The sequence below is a fragment of the Gymnoscopelus braueri genome (genome assembly GCF_963280865.1).
Source record: "Gymnoscopelus braueri genome assembly, chromosome: 15".
Lineage (NCBI taxonomy): Eukaryota > Metazoa > Chordata > Actinopteri > Myctophiformes > Myctophidae > Gymnoscopelus > Gymnoscopelus braueri.
This window is the reverse complement of record NC_137620.1, coordinates 51,595,849-51,612,020: the sequence shown is the minus strand read 5'-3', so window position 1 is coordinate 51,612,020 and position 16,172 is coordinate 51,595,849. Positions and strand designations below refer to the sequence as shown.

Here is a 16,172-nt window from a genome sequence, read left to right as displayed (position 1 = left end):
TGGCAACCACTGTGTTCACCTGGCAACCACTTTGTTCACCTGGCAACCACTGTGTTCACCTAGCAACCACTTTGTTCACCTGGCAACCACTGTGTTCACCTAGCAACCACTGTGTTCACCTAGCAACCACTGTGTTCACCTGGCAACCACTGTGTTCACCTGGCAACCACTGTGTTCACCTAGCAACCACTGTGTTCACTTAGCAACCACTGTGTTCACCTGGCAACCACTGTGTTCACCTAGCAACCACTGTGTTCACCTAGCAACCACTGTGTTCACCTAGCAACCACTGTGTTCACCTGGCAACCACTCTGTTCACCTAGCAACCACTGTGTTCACCTGGCAACCACTGTGTTCACCTAGCAACCACTGTGTTCACCTGGCAACCACTGTGTTCACCTGGCAACCACTGTGTTCACCTAGCAACCACTGTGTTCACCTAGCAACCACTGTGTTCACCTAGCAACCACTTTGTTCACCTGGCAACCACTGTGTTCACCTAGCAACCACTGTGTTCACCTAGCAACCACTGTGTTCACTTAGCAACCACTGTGTTCACCTAGCAACCACTGTGTTCACCTGGCAACCACTGTGTTCACCTAGCAACCACTGTGTTCACCTAGCAACCACTGTGTTCACCTGCCAACCACTGTGTTCACCTAGCAACCACTGTGTTCACCTAGCAACCACTGTGTTCACCTGGCAACCACTGTGTTCACATAGCAACCACTGTGTTCACCTGGCAACCACTATGTTCACCTAGCAACCACTGTGTTCACCTGGCAACCACTGTGTTCAAATAGCAACCACTGTGTTCACCTGGCAACCACTATGTTCACCTAGCAACCACTGTGTTCACCTGCCAACCACTGTGTTCACCTAGCAACCACTGTGTTCACCTGGCAACCACTGTGTTCACATAGCAACCACTGTGTTCACCTGGCAACCACTATGTTCACCTAGCAACCACTGTGTTCACCTGGTAACCACTGTGTTCACCTAGCAACCACTGTGTTCACCTGGCAACCACTGTGTTCACAGTTTAATTAGTATGTTAATTAGTATGTTAATAATTGCCTGGTAAGGTAAGGCATACAACAGGGCGTCATATGGAATAAACACGTAGCCATCTGCAATCATCCCCATGTCCAGAGCAGCCAATAGGAACTCTCTCTGGTCTTCTCCACCAATCAGCAAAGAGCTCATACACATGATGACCACTAAGAGAAGAAAGTGTTAAAAATCCATCAAATTACACTCTAATTGCATCTATCATAATCACACTGTTTAAACTCATTTATATTCATAATCACACTGTTTAAACTCATTTATATTCATAATCACACTGTTTAAACTCATTTATATTCATAATCACACTGTTTAAACTCATTCATATTCATAATCACACTGTTTAAACTCATTCATATTCATGATCACACTGTTTAAACTCATTTATATTCATAATCACACTGTTTAACACTCGCATGACTGAGGTTTCATACTCCTCCACCAAGCCTGAAAAAATATCATTTTGATCCCCAAATCAGGCTATCCTATTGGCCACTGTCTCCCTCTGTTCTCCAGACTAGTTCACACTTTCTCCCCCAAACAGTGGGGGGTTCCATTGTCTTCTAAAAAACTGAGAGTTGAAAATGGGTTGCCAAATTTTGAGAGAGAAATAAGCAGGCAGGTCTATGAAAGTGTAGGCAGCGGGCTAGTGTGTATTTCTATCTGTCTCCTATATGTCATCATGATTTGTGATTTGTGTATGTGGGGATCTCATTTTTACTTCCATGCAGTGTTGATTTCGTTAACGTTAATTTATTTGAAAATAGCAGATCTACAAGCTCACAATGCATGCTTGTAGATCGGCAATTTTCAAATAGCCAATGTACGTCGCGATGCGACGCGTTGTGAGTACAGTACAGTCAGTGGTGGAAAAAGTACTCAAATTCTGTACTTAAGTAAAAGTCATTACGGGGGGTCATCAAACACACGGAGGAAAATGAATGAATAATCCTTTCTGCTGATCAGATCAGAGCCAAAAAAAAGTTATTTAGCTAGTTTCTACTGTTTTTCAACTCGCGAGTTGATGCCTGAAACACCAGGCCTGCTCACAAATGTGTCAATCCTGCGCAAAATATCTGATCTTCATGCATAAAACAGTTGCTGCGTGACAAGCTGTATGCTTGTAGATCCAATCTTTTTCCACCGCTTTGCAGTGAAAGGGAAAGTAGAAAATGGGTCGCCAAATTTTGAGAGAGAAATAAGCAGGCAGGTCTATGAAAATTTTACTGCATACATTGTGCCTTTCTGTGTGTCTCCTATAGGCTATATGTCATCATGAGGACCGTTAGCACCTGTTAGGACATCTTCCATACATAACACTACTACAAAGGTTCCAATCTTTCGGCCATTACAGAGGAATGCACTGAAATCCATCCTTGAATAATGTAAATGTGTGCAATTTAGTAGCTACTTCGTTACAGGTCAGTCAAAGTCCAGAATTAAACAAACAACACAAAATGAAGGAAAACATTGCATTGTATTATGGGGTTTATAGCCGAGGCTAATTTGCACCTAATACCTAAGACCTAATAAAAAATGTGTAATTCTGCTATAAATCTAGTAGCAGCAAGCGAACTATAGTAACTTGTAAACAACCCAGTGTGCAAACTGTGCACAAAACACGTGGGCAGCTATATTATTATTACCATTATAATGTAATTATATATATATATATAATTATAATAATAATAATAATAATAATAATAATAATAATAATAGAAAGACGTGAAAAACAAGCCCAAAGTCGCTTATAATAAGCAGACATGGCAACATGGACTTTGAGTCTGCTCGTCTACGGGCCGCTCTGCGGGGGTCTAGAGTCTCTTGCCTGGGGGAGAGAGGGGGAGAGCGGTCAATTTAGCCAAAATATAACGGTTGGGATGGTATATATGGTATATATTTCATATTTATAATACGTTTCAGAAGAAAAAAAAAACGGAGATGATTTGAAACAAATATTTAGGAAAAGTCATGAAAGGGGAACTTTCTCAGAGCTTCATGAGAGAAGATAATCCACTTTAAATTCTCAAAATCGGTCATATTGATAGCTTAGTCATGCAAGTGTTAAACTCATTCATATTCATAATCACACTATTTAAACTCATTCATATTCATAATCACACTGTTTAAACTCATTTATAATCATGATCACACTGTTTAAACTCATTTATATTCATAATCACACTATTTAAACTCATTCGTATTCATAATCACACTATTTAAACTCATTCATTTTCATAATCACACTGTTTAAACTCATTCATATTCATAATCACACTGTTTAAACTCATTCATATTCATAATTTCAATGTGGGCTACTTGGGTACCAAGTGGGCATGGGCTTGAACTGGGCGAATTATAAGGGTCCCATATGGTTTACATACAGGCTAGCTGGGCATGGGTTGGAACTGGGTAAGCCTATTCCGTGCCCATAAGGTTTAGATATGGGCTAACTGGCCATGGGTTGGAAGTGGGCAAGCCCATGTAGGGCAAACCCACATGTCAATAAAGATTCTGGGGCTGATTTTCTTTGCTGGTAGATACAACATATACAAGTTACGCAGGAATCCCTCCAGCAGCAATTTGACCGTTTAGTTCATTGAGTTCATTGAGTTCATTGAGTTCATTGAGTTCATTGAGTTCATTGAGTTTATTGAGTTTATTGAGTTTATTGAGTTTATTGAGTTTATTGAGTTTATTGAGTTCATTTAGTTCATTGAGTTCATTGAGTTTATTGAGTTTATTTAGTTTATTTAGTTCATTTAGTTCATTTAGTTCATTGAGTTCATTTAGTTCATTTAGTTCCGAGAGGTTACAAACTGCGACGCGACCAAAACCAAAGTTGTTCTTTAAACCCTCAATACTTAGTAAACTTAACCTTTGGCTCTGTATTTGGTCTGCTTTCTTCCCTCTACACCAATTGTTGTGAGCTTGTAGATCTGCTATTTTGTACCCACCAGAGATGCTAGGGTGCAAGTGGTTAATGTATAAACGTTCTATCACAGACCCAGAGCCTCTATCTCATATTTATTAATTTAATGTAATTATGAGTTAATTAAAATATACTAATTAAGCTTCCAGACTGACCTTTGACCCCAACCGCTTCTTTAATGGCCCTCAGTGCTTCTCGAGGCCCCTCCCCCTTCCCAGACTCCATGGTAACCACCGAACCAATCGGCAAGCCCAGAGCTCTGAGGGCCGAGGCCACTTCCTGTGCCGTGCCCTCCCATAGGTCAGATGGTCCTGTGATGTCAAACACACACACACACACACACACACACACACACACACATGCGCACACACACACACACACACACACACACACACACACACACACACACACACACACACACACACACACACACACACACACACACACACACACACACACACACACGTCGTGTATCAGTATTCAAGACTGATGAATATGAAGTTAATATGCTATTAATACACTATGAACACAAATTGTTAAGAAAGTTCCATGTTAGAGTGTGGGGGAGAACAGCTGTCTGCAACAGAGGTAAATAGGTTAAAACTCTGGGATCCTGTCTATTGTCTTAGGTGCGAACTTAAGACACCACACCCAGCCGAGTTCTTTGTTCCCAAAAAGGCATTGTAATTATGCGATCTAATCACGCATGTTGCCATGTCTCTCTCTCTCTCTCTCTACAGCCGGCTGTTAAAGAAATAGACTTAAACTGAATTATTGTAAATTATAACTAGCTCACAGTAAAAGCTTATTCTATAGTAAGTACACAAGTGTGAACAAATGTGGTTGGGGAGAAACCAGTTTGTTGCATGTAGACTTTTCTTCTTGAATCTAAGGAAAACGCTAAGTCCTTTTTAAATCATCTCTTTTGTCTAAATCATTCATACAAAGTTGAATACATATATGTGTGGTCTTATTTTGAAGGTAACAAGGTGTTAAACAAAGATTTCGTAAAATGAGCTTGTGTAAAAATGCAGTTTGATAGATAAATGTTATGTGTTAAAACCAAGACAGATTGTGTGACCCATTGTGTTGACTTCCTAGGCCCTGCCCAATGATTCTATTGTTTCTAGAAACCTGTTTGTGAGTGGTCAGAAGGAGGTCCTAAGGAAAATATCTGTTTGCTGATAACATAGTGCTATGGTGAGAAACAGGACTCTATGTGATTTTCGGCTACACACAGTTGTCACGTTCAACAGGACAAAGCAGGTCCTATGAACAAAGATGCGGAATACAACATTGAACCCTGTATTTGTTGCCTTTTTGACAATAAAAAGATTGTTGGAAATGACTAGCCTGGGACCAGACGAATCTGCGAGTGCAAAAATAAATTGCACTCTGGGATTTGGGTCTGGCACCGCTCCATAGAGAATCCATTTCCTGCTCCAGAAGACGTGGGTAACCAATCAGGGCCCAGTATTCGAATATGGGAGACTGTAATTGGTAGTTGGTTTGTAGGTCTAACCAATTGCGTCGAGAGTCATTGTTTTGATCCCGCCCCCTTGGAAAAAAAACGTCCTCATAGAAGCACCAGACTCATATCCACGCAGTGATATAGTCTGTCTACGCCAGGCTAGGAAATGACTGCCTCGGACTTTAAAGGATTGTGATTTATTACCACCCAGAGAAACATGTCTGCTTCCGTCTTCCAAAATGGGCTCAGTTTACCACACACACACACACACACACACACACACACACACACACACACACACACACACACACACACATACATACATACATACATACATACATACATACATACATACATACATACACACACACACAGACACAGACACACACACACACACACACACACACACACACACACACACACACACAGAGACAGAGACAGAGACAGAGACAGAGACACAGACACAATTCGTAGGAGTAATCAGCCTCGTATATATATATATATATATATATATATATATATATATATATATATATATATACACACAAACACACCCACACACACACACACACACACACACACACACACACACACACACACATATACACGTTATGACTTACCAGCCACCACTGCCACATGGGCCCAACGGAAATGTCTGAGGACAGCAAAGAGAACTCTGCTAGGAGGGGTGATAGGAGGCAGGCTGGGCCAATCAGCTTCCAGACAGCCCGGGGACGCCAGCCCCGCCTCCCAGTGCTCGGCGAATAGGGAAGCAGCATGGCAGAGGGCGGGGTTAAAGGGTCCGATGTAGGCGTGGCCATCTCCCTCCATGTCGGCCAACTGAGTGACAGCTGTCAATCATAAATATAAAAAAGACATGTTGGAATTCAAATACATTTTAAATATAATACTTTTAAATTAAAATGTTCGTCACATTTTAGTCATCTGAAATGTTTAGTTTTTACTCTAGTTTTAGTCAACAAAACATATTTTGGCGGGCCTCGATGGCGTCATAATGTCGTACGTAGCTTTGTGCTAAAATAAAATTGGACAAAGGGCCCAATTGTCAAGATCTCTATAAAGGAAACCCCCAGAAATGTGACAACACGCCTCTTTCCATCCCCAGCAAAGTGTTCTGCAGAGTTATCCCGGCCGGAAAGAACAGGCTTTGAAGGGGCAGAAGATGCATAAACCACATATTTGCAGAGAGTGGAATCCCTAAAGTGGCCTCAGCTGGACACTGGTCAGTCAGCTGGACACTGGTCAGTCAGCTGGACAATGGACACTGGTCAGTCAGCTGGACAATGGACACTGGTCAGTCAGCTGGACACTGGTCAGTCAGCTGGACACTGGACACTGGTCAGTCAGCTGGACACTGGACACTGGTCAGTCAGCTGGACACTGGTCAGTCAGCTGGACAATGGACACTGGTCAGTCAGCTGGACACTGGTCAGTCAGCTGGACAATGGACACTGGTCAGTCAGCTGGACACTGGAAACTGGTCAGTCAGCTGGACAATGGACACTGGTCAGTCAGCTGGACAATGGACACTGGTCAGTCAGCTGGAAACTGGACACTGGTCAGTCAGCTGGACACTGGACACTGGTCAGTCAGCTGGACACTGGACACTGGTCAGTCAGCTGGACACTGTACACTGGTCAGTCAGCTGGACACTGGACACTGGTCAGTCAGCTGGACACTGGACACTGGTCAGTCAGCTGGACAATGGACACTGGTCAGTCAGCTGGACACTGGACACTGGTCAGTCAGCTGGACACTGTACACTGGTCAGTCAGCTGGACAATGGACACTGGTCAGTCAGCTGGACAATGGACACTGGTCAGTCAGCTGGACACTGGACACTGGTCAGTCAGCTGGACACTGGTCAGTCAGCTGGACAATGGACACTGGTCAGTCAGCTGGACACTGGACACTGGTCAGTCAGCTGGACACTGGACACTGGTCAGTCAGCTGGACAATGGACACTGGTCAGTCAGCTGGACACTGGACACTGGTCAGTCAGCTGGACACTGGACACTGGTCAGTCAGCTGGACACTGGACACTGGTCAGTCAGCTGGACACTGGTCAGTCAGCTGGACACTGGAAACTGGTCAGTCAGCTGGACAATGGACACTGGTCAGTCAGCTGGACACTGGTCAGTCAGCTGGACACTGGAAACTGGTCAGTCAGCTGGACACTGGTCAGTCAGCTGGACACTGGTCAGTCAGCTGGACACTGGACACTGGTCAGTCAGCTAGACACTGGACACTGGTCAGTCAGCTGGACACTGGACACTGGTCAGTCAGCTGGACACTGGTCAGTCAGCTGGACACTGGACACTGGTCAGTCAGCTGGACACTGGACACTGGTCAGTCAGCTGGACACTGGACACTGGTCAGTCAGCTGGACACTGTGGACACTGGACACTGGTCAGTCAGCTGGACACTGGACACTGGTCAGTCAGCTGGACACTGGACACTGGTCAGTCAGCTGGACACTGGAAACTGGTCAGTCAGCTGGACACTGGACACTGGTCAGTCAGCTGGACACTGGACACTGGTCAGTCAGCTGGACACTGGACACTGGTCAGTCAGCTGGACACTGGACACTGGTCAGTCAGCTGGACACTGGTCAGTCAGCTGGACACTGGACACTGGTCAGTCAGCTGGACACTGGACACTGGTCAGTCAGCTGGACAATGGACACTGGTCAGTCAGCTGGACACTGGACACTGGTCAGTCAGCTGGACACTGGACACTGGTCAGTCAGCTGGACACTGGACACTGGTCAGTCAGCTGGACAATGGACACTGGTCAGTCAGCTGGACAATGGACACTGGTCAGTCAGCTGGACACTGGACACTGGTCAGTCAGCTGGACACTGTACACTGGTCAGTCAGCTGGACACTGGACACTGGTCAGTCAGGTGGACAATGGACACTGGTCAGTCAGCTGGACACTGGACACTGGTCAGTCAGCTGGACACTGTACACTGGTCAGTCAGCTGGACAATGGACACTGGTCAGTCAGCTGGACAATGGACACTGGTCAGTCAGCTGGACACTGGACACTGGTCAGTCAGCTGGACACTGGTCAGTCAGCTGGACAATGGACACTGGTCAGTCAGCTGGACACTGGACACTGGTCAGTCAGCTGGACACTGGACACTGGTCAGTCAGCTGGACAATGGACACTGGTCAGTCAGCTGGACACTGGACACTGGTCAGTCAGCTGGACACTGGACACTGGTCAGTCAGCTGGACACTGGACACTGGTCAGTCAGCTGGACACTGGTCAGTCAGCTGGACACTGGAAACTGGTCAGTCAGCTGGACACTGGTCAGTCAGCTGGACACTGGACACTGGTCAGTCAGCTGGACACTGGACACTGGTCAGTCAGCTGGACACTGGACACTGGTCAGTCAGCTGGACACTGTGGACACTGGACACTGGTCAGTCAGCTGGACACTGGACACTGGTCAGTCAGCTGGACACTGGACACTGGTCAGTCAGCTGGACACTGGAAACTGGTCAGTCAGCTGGACACTGGACACTGGTCAGTCAGCTGGACACTGGACACTGGTCAGTCAGCTGGACACTGGACACTGGTCAGTCAGCTGGACACTGGACACTGGTCAGTCAGCTGGACACTGGTCAGTCAGCTGGACACTGGACACTGGTCAGTCAGCTGGACACTGGACACTGGTCAGTCAGCTGGACAATGGACACTGGTCAGTCAGCTGGACACTGGTCAGTCAGCTGGACACTGGAAACTGGTCAGTCAGCTGGACACTGGTCAGTCAGCTGGACACTGGACACTGGTCAGTCAGCTAGACACTGGACACTGGTCAGTCAGCTGGACACTGGACACTGGTCAGTCAGCTGGACACTGGTCAGTCAGCTGGACACTGGACACTGGTCAGTCAGCTGGACACTGGACACTGGTCAGTCAGCTGGACACTGGACACTGGTCAGTCAGCTGGACACTGTGGACACTGGACACTGGTCAGTCAGCTGGACACTGGACACTGGTCAACTGTAGAGGGTGAGCTGCTGGACATGGGTCTCTCGTGGGGGAGGGGTCTCTCGTGGGGGAGGGGTCTCTCGTGGGGGAGGGGTCTCTCGTGGGGGAGGCACAACTGGTTGCCAAAGACCGTGATAGGTGGAGGAACATTATTGATGCCTTATGCATGCGAAAAGCATATAAAAGTATGTTTGTCAAAGCTAAAAATAGCCGCTCTATCGGTAAATCGGCTATTTTCAGAGCGTGACACCAGAGATCAACCAAGCATAAAATGACTTGTCTTAAAATGAGTTCTACTGGATCTCTTCTCTTCTCCACTAGTCTTAGTTCTACTGGATCTCTTCTCCACTAGTCTTAGTTCTACTGGATCTCTTCTCCTCTAGTCTTAGTTCTACTGGATCTCTTCTCCACTAGTCTTAGTTCTACTGGATCTCTTCTCCTCTAGTCTTAGTTCTACTGGATCTCTTCTCCACTAGTCTTAGTTCTACTGGATCTCTTCTCCGCTAGTCTTAGTTCTACTGGATCTCTTCTCCTCTAGTCTTAGTTCTACTGGATCTCTTCTCCTCTAGTCTTAGTTCTACTGGATCTCTTCTCCACTAGTATTAGTTCTACTGGATCTCTTCTCCACTAGTCTTAGTTCTACTGGATCTCTTCTCCACTATTCTTAGTTCTACTGGATCTCTTCTCCACTATTCTTAGTTCTACTGGATCTCTTCTCCACTAGTCTTAGTTCTACTGGATCTCTTCTCCACTAGTATTAGTTCTACTGGATCTCTTCTCCACTAGTCTTAGTTCTACTGGATCTCTTCTCCACTAGTCTTAGTTCTACTGGATCTCTTCTCCACTATTCTTAGTTCTACTGGATCTCTTCTCCACTAGTCTTAGTTCTACTGGATCTCTTCTCCACTAGTCTTAGTTCTACTGGATCTCTTCTCCTCTAGTCTTAGTTCTACTGGATCTCTTCTCCTCTAGTCTTAGTTCTACTGGATCTCTTCTCTTCTCCACTAGTCTTAGTTCTACTGGATCTCTTCTCCACTAGTCTTAGTTCTACTGGATCTCTTCTCCACTAGTCTTAGTTCTACTGGATCTATTCTCCTCTAGTCTTAGTTCTACTGGATCTCTTCTCCACTAGTCTTAGTTCTACTGGATCTCTTCTCCTCTAGTCTTAGTTCTACTGGATCTCTTCTCCACTAGTCTTAGTTCTACTGGATCTCTTCTCTTCTCCACTAGTCTTAGTTCTACTGGATCTCTTCTCCACTAGTCTTAGTTCTACTGGATCTCTTCTCCACTAGTCTTAGTTCTACTGGATCTATTCTCCTCTAGTCTTAGTTCTACTGGATCTCTTCTCCTCTAGTCTTAGTTCTACTGGATCTCTTCTCCACTAGTCTTAGTTCTACTGGATCTCTTCTCTTCTCCACTAGTCTTAGTTCTACTGGATCTCTTCTCTTCTCCACTAGTCTTAGTTCTACTGGATCTCTTCTCCACTAGTCTTAGTTCTACTGGATCTCTTCTCCACTAGTCTTAGTTCTACTGGATCTCTTCTCCTCTAGTCTTAGTTCTACTGGATCTCTTCTCCTCTAGTCTTAGTTCTACTGGATCTCTTCTCCACTAGTCTTAGTTCTACTGGATCTCTTCTCTTCTCCACTAGTCTTAGTTCTACTGGATCTCTTCTCTTCTCCACTAGTCTTAGTTCTACTGGATCTCTTCTCCACTAGTCTTAGTTCTACTGGATCTCTTCTCCACTAGTCTTAGTTCTACTGGATCTCTTCTCCTCTAGTCTTAGTTCTACTGGATCTCTTCTCCTCTAGTCTTAGTTCTACTGGATCTCTTCTCCACTAGTCTTAGTTCTACTGGATCTCTTCTCCTCTAGTCTTAGTTCTACTGGATCTCTTCTCCTCTAGTCTTAGTTCTACTGGATCTCTTCTCCACTAGTCTTAGTTCTACTGGATCTCTTCTCCTCTAGTCTTAGTTCTACTGGATCTCTTCTCTTCTCCACTAGTCTTAGTTCTACTGGATCTCTTCTCCACTAGTCTTAGTTCTACTGGATCTCTTCTCCACTAGTCTTAGTTCTACTGGATCTATTCTCCTCTAGTCTTAGTTCTACTGGATCTCTTCTCCTCTAGTCTTAGTTCTACTGGATCTCTTCTCCACTAGTCTTAGTTCTACTGGATCTCTTCTCCACTAGTCTTAGTTCTACTGGATCTCTTCTCCTCTAGTCTTAGTTCTACTGGATCTCTTCTCCTCTAGTCTTAGTTCTACTGGATCTCTTCTCCTCTAGTCTTAGTTCTACTGGATCTCTTCTCCACTAGTCTTAGTTCTACTGGATCTCTTCTCCACTATTCTTAGTTCTACTGGATCTCTTCTCCACTAGTCTTAGTTCTACTGGATCTCTTCTCCTCTAGTCTTAGTTCTACTGGATCTCTTCTCCACTAGTCTTAGTTCTACTGGATCTCTTCTCCACTAGTCTTAGTTCTACTGGATCTCTTCTCCACTAGTCTTAGTTCTACTGGATCTCTTCTTCACTAGTCTTAGTTCTACTGGATCTCTTCTCCACTATTCTTAGTTCTACTGGATCTCTTCTCCACTAGTCTTAGTTCTACTGGATCTCTTCTCCACTAGTCTTAGTTCTACTGGATCTCTTCTTCACTAGTCTTAGTTCTACTGGATCTCTTCTCCACTAGTCTTAGTTCTACTGGATCTCTTCTCCACTATTCTTAGTTCTACTGGATCTCTTCTCCACTAGTCTTAGTTCTACTGGATCTCTTCTCCACTAGTCTTAGTTCTACTGGATCTCTTCTCTTCTCCACTAGTCTTAGTTCTACTGGATCTTTTCTCCACTAGTCTTAGTTCTACTGGATCTCTTCTCTTCTCCACTAGTCTTAGTTCTACTGGATCTCTTCTCCACTAGTCTTAGTTCTACTGGATCTCTTCTCTTCTCCACTAGTCTTAGTTCTACTGGATCTCTTCTCCACTAGTCTTAGTTCTACTGGATCTCTTCTCCACTAGTCTTAGTTCTACTGGATCTATTCTCCTCTAGTCTTAGTTCTACTGGATCTCTTCTCCACTAGTCTTAGTTCTACTGGATCTCTTCTCCTCTAGTCTTAGTTCTACTGGATCTCTTCTCCACTAGTCTTAGTTCTACTGGATCTCTTCTCCACTAGTCTTAGTTCTACTGGATCTCTTCTCCTCTAGTCTTAGTTCTACTGGATCTCTTCTCCTCTAGTCTTAGTTCTACTGGATCTCTTCTCCTCTAGTCTTAGTTCTACTGGATCTCTTCTCCCCTAGTCTTAGTTCTACTGGATCTCTTCTCCACTAATCTTAGTTCTACTGGATCTCTTCTCCTCTAGTCTTAGTTCTACTGGATCTCTTCTCCTCTAGTCTTAGTTCTACTGGATCTCTTCTCCTCTAGTCTTAGTTCTACTGGATCTCTTCTCCACTAGTCTTAGTTCTACTGGATCTCTTCTCCACTTGTCTTAGTTCTACTGGATCTCTTCTCCACTAGTCTTAGTTCTACTGGATCTCTTCTCCACTAGTCTTAGTTCTACTGGATCTCTTCCCCCACTAGTCTTAGTTCTACTGGATCTCTTCTCCACTAGTCTTAGTTCTACTGGATCTCTTCTCCACTAGTCTTAGTTCTACTGGATCTCTTCTCCACTAGTCTTAGTTCTACTGGATCTCTTCTCCTCTAGTCTTAGTTCTACTGGATCTCTTCTCCACTAGTCTTAGTTCTAATGGATCTCTTCTCCACTAGTCTTAGTTCTACTGGATCTCTTCTCCACTAGTCTTAGTTCTACTGGATCTCTTCTCCACTAGTCTTAGTTCTACTGGATCTCTTCTCCTCTAGTCTTAGTTCTACTGGATCTCTTCGCCACTAGTCTTAGTTCTACTGGATCTCTTCTCCTCTAGTCTTAGTTCTACTGGATCTCTTCTCCACTAGTCTTAGTTCTACTGGATCTCTTCTCCTCTAGTCTTAGTTCTACTGGATCTCTTCTCCTCTAGTCTTAGTTCTACTGGATCTCTTCTCCACTAGTCTTAGTTCTACTGGATCTCTTCTCCTCTAGTCTTAGTTCTACTGGATCTCTTCTCCTCTAGTCTTAGTTCTACTGGATCTCTTCTCCACTAGTCTTAGTTCTACTGGATCTCTTCTCCTCTAGTCTTAGTTCTACTGGATCTCTTCTCCTCTAGTTCCTCCCTATAATGTTTGTTTGTATTTGTTGATGTATTTATTCATAGTTTTAATCATTGTAGCTTAGTTTTTTTGGTAGTTATTTATGTTAATGACCTTTAGACACTGAGCAGGCTTCGTCCAATAGGGTGACAGCGTAGTTGTATGTTAAACTGGTGTCGCTGCGTAGCCGTGACAACGCCAGGTTGACGGCGGCCGACGGCAGCGCTCTGGAGAACATGGGGTCACATCTCCACGGACCAATTAGGGCCAGGTTGAAGGTTGCCGCCCACACTGCCGGCAAGCCAATCAGAGACAACCACACTCCTACTGACCAATGGGAGCGCGGCATCCTGACGATTCTGTGAAAAACTGAAAGGAAAATTAAATTAGCGTTTTTATGAATGATCACAGAGCAATCGTCCCTCTCGGCTATGGGATATGTGGGACAAAAACTAGCTAATCGAGCACCAAGCTATCTGTCTGACAAGCGCACATACAACACCTGTCCCTATATATGGAGATATATAGGGACGGATATATATATATATATATATATATATATATATATATATATATATATATATATATATATATATATATATATATATATATTTATATATATACGTATATATATATATATATATATATATTTATATATATACGTATATATATATATATATATACGTATATATATATATACGTATATATATATATATATACGTATATATATATATATATACGTATATATATATATATATATATATATATATATATATATATATATATATATATATATATATATATATATATAGGAAAAGCAGTGCATTGTATTGTATACGGAGCAGGATGCATTATAACGCACCATACATCAGGCCTACCACCTCCTCGTTTTATGTCACTTCATCCTAAAAGAGTGTCAAGCTAAATGAGTGAAAATAGCAGATCTACAAGCCCACAACGTGTCGCATCGCAACACGCTGTGAGCTTGTAGATCTGTGTTTTGGTCCGTTTCCTGAAAGGTAACTGTTTGGATGTTTTTTTCCCTTTGTGTTTGTGTTTTTAAATTGATGATGATGATGATGATGATTAAATTGATGATGAAGAGTATACAGCAGGGATGCCCAAAAGGTAGATCGCGATCTACCAGTACATCACACAGGCTGTGCAGGTAGACCACATGACATGCCAATAAAACATATTATTATTATAATTATTATAATTATTATAATTATTATAATTATTATAATTATTATACTTAGTATTCTTGGAATCTGCCAATTGAACTAAGGTGACTTGATCAAAAAGGGCCTGTCAGCTCATTGACTTCAAGAGAGTTCAAGAGTGTTGCGTGCAAACGTCAGTAGCATTACTACCAATTAAAAAATGTCTTCTCTATTTCCCATTCCAAGTGCATTTGTTTTATATGTAACGCCAGCACCTCTATTCCAAAGCCCCCTCAGGTACATTTTCAAAGTATCTTCAGCAATGGGATATTATAATTTTTTGGTTGGTAAATCTGGTTGAACTGGTCATTTTAGAAGTAGTTATCAAGTCAAAAAGATGTGGGCACCCCTGGTATACAGGATGTCTGCATATTTATAGTCACAATTTAAGGACTTTTAAGAACTTTTTAATACCTCTAAAATAAAATAAAAAATAAGACCATTATTACTATAAAAGGGGTCCAACATTGAGCAAATTATCAAATATAACCTAAGAAAGAGGCAAAAGAAAAGAAAAGAAACGATCTACAAGCAGCCGTTGTCAGCTTGTAAATTGGTTATTTTCACAATTGGAATCAGTGGAACCGAGTCAAACTAAATGTAAAACCAAGTGAAGGAGGTTTATATATGATCAGTGCTTTAGAACAATAATAATTAAAATAAATGTTAAAAGTCCTTCTTGTCACAAATACACATACACAAACATACACACACATACACACATACACACACATATGCACACATACACAGTCAGCCTGTGACACAATGTTCCTGAGCTTTAATCCTAAAGCCTCTAATGCTAATGCTGCTAATGCTAGCTGCAAAGCTGATAAGCTAATGATAAAAATCACTGACCTCTTACTGAGAGAGAGAGAGAGAGAGAGAGAGAGAGAGAGAGAGAGAGAGAGAGAGAGAGAGAGAGGGAAAGAGAGAGCGAGAGCTCACATAAATGAATGACTAGAGCAAGAGCTATTTAACACTAAAAATGCACCAATATATCGCCCACATATCGTTATGGGGCAAAACTCTATGGTTACATTACATCTGTCCAAAAAATAATCTAGTCTGCTATTGAAAAGTTTCTCCAGTAGAAAATTGCGACCAATTGGTTCCATTTGGACACTCTGAATTACAGACCCATAAGGGTCCATTTGGTTCCTAACTACCCATCATTTAGATCCCAGGACCCCACTTTTAGAACCACTGTCCAACACTGTGTGTGTGTGTGTGTGTGTGTGTGTGTGTGTGTGTGTGTGTGTGTGTGTGTGTGTGTCACTGTCCAGCTGA

General features: G+C 43.2%; 1 protein-coding gene across 1 annotated transcript in view; it reads right to left on the bottom strand.

Annotated features, from left to right (window-relative positions):
- LOC308101633 (retinal guanylyl cyclase 2-like) overlaps positions 1-14,011 on the bottom strand; it is a gene marked incomplete at both ends in the record, with an annotated part of 59,641 nt that extends 45,630 nt beyond the window's left edge. Inside the window, 4 exons of the mRNA XM_080451054.1 lie at positions 1,078-1,220; positions 4,156-4,311; positions 6,092-6,322; positions 13,777-14,011. Of these exons, the coding sequence (XP_080307180.1) occupies positions 1,078-1,220; positions 4,156-4,311; positions 6,092-6,322; positions 13,777-14,011 (765 nt within the window). The remainder of the gene's footprint in view (positions 1-1,077; positions 1,221-4,155; positions 4,312-6,091; positions 6,323-13,776) is intronic.
- Between the last annotated feature and the right edge of the window lie 2,161 nt (positions 14,012-16,172).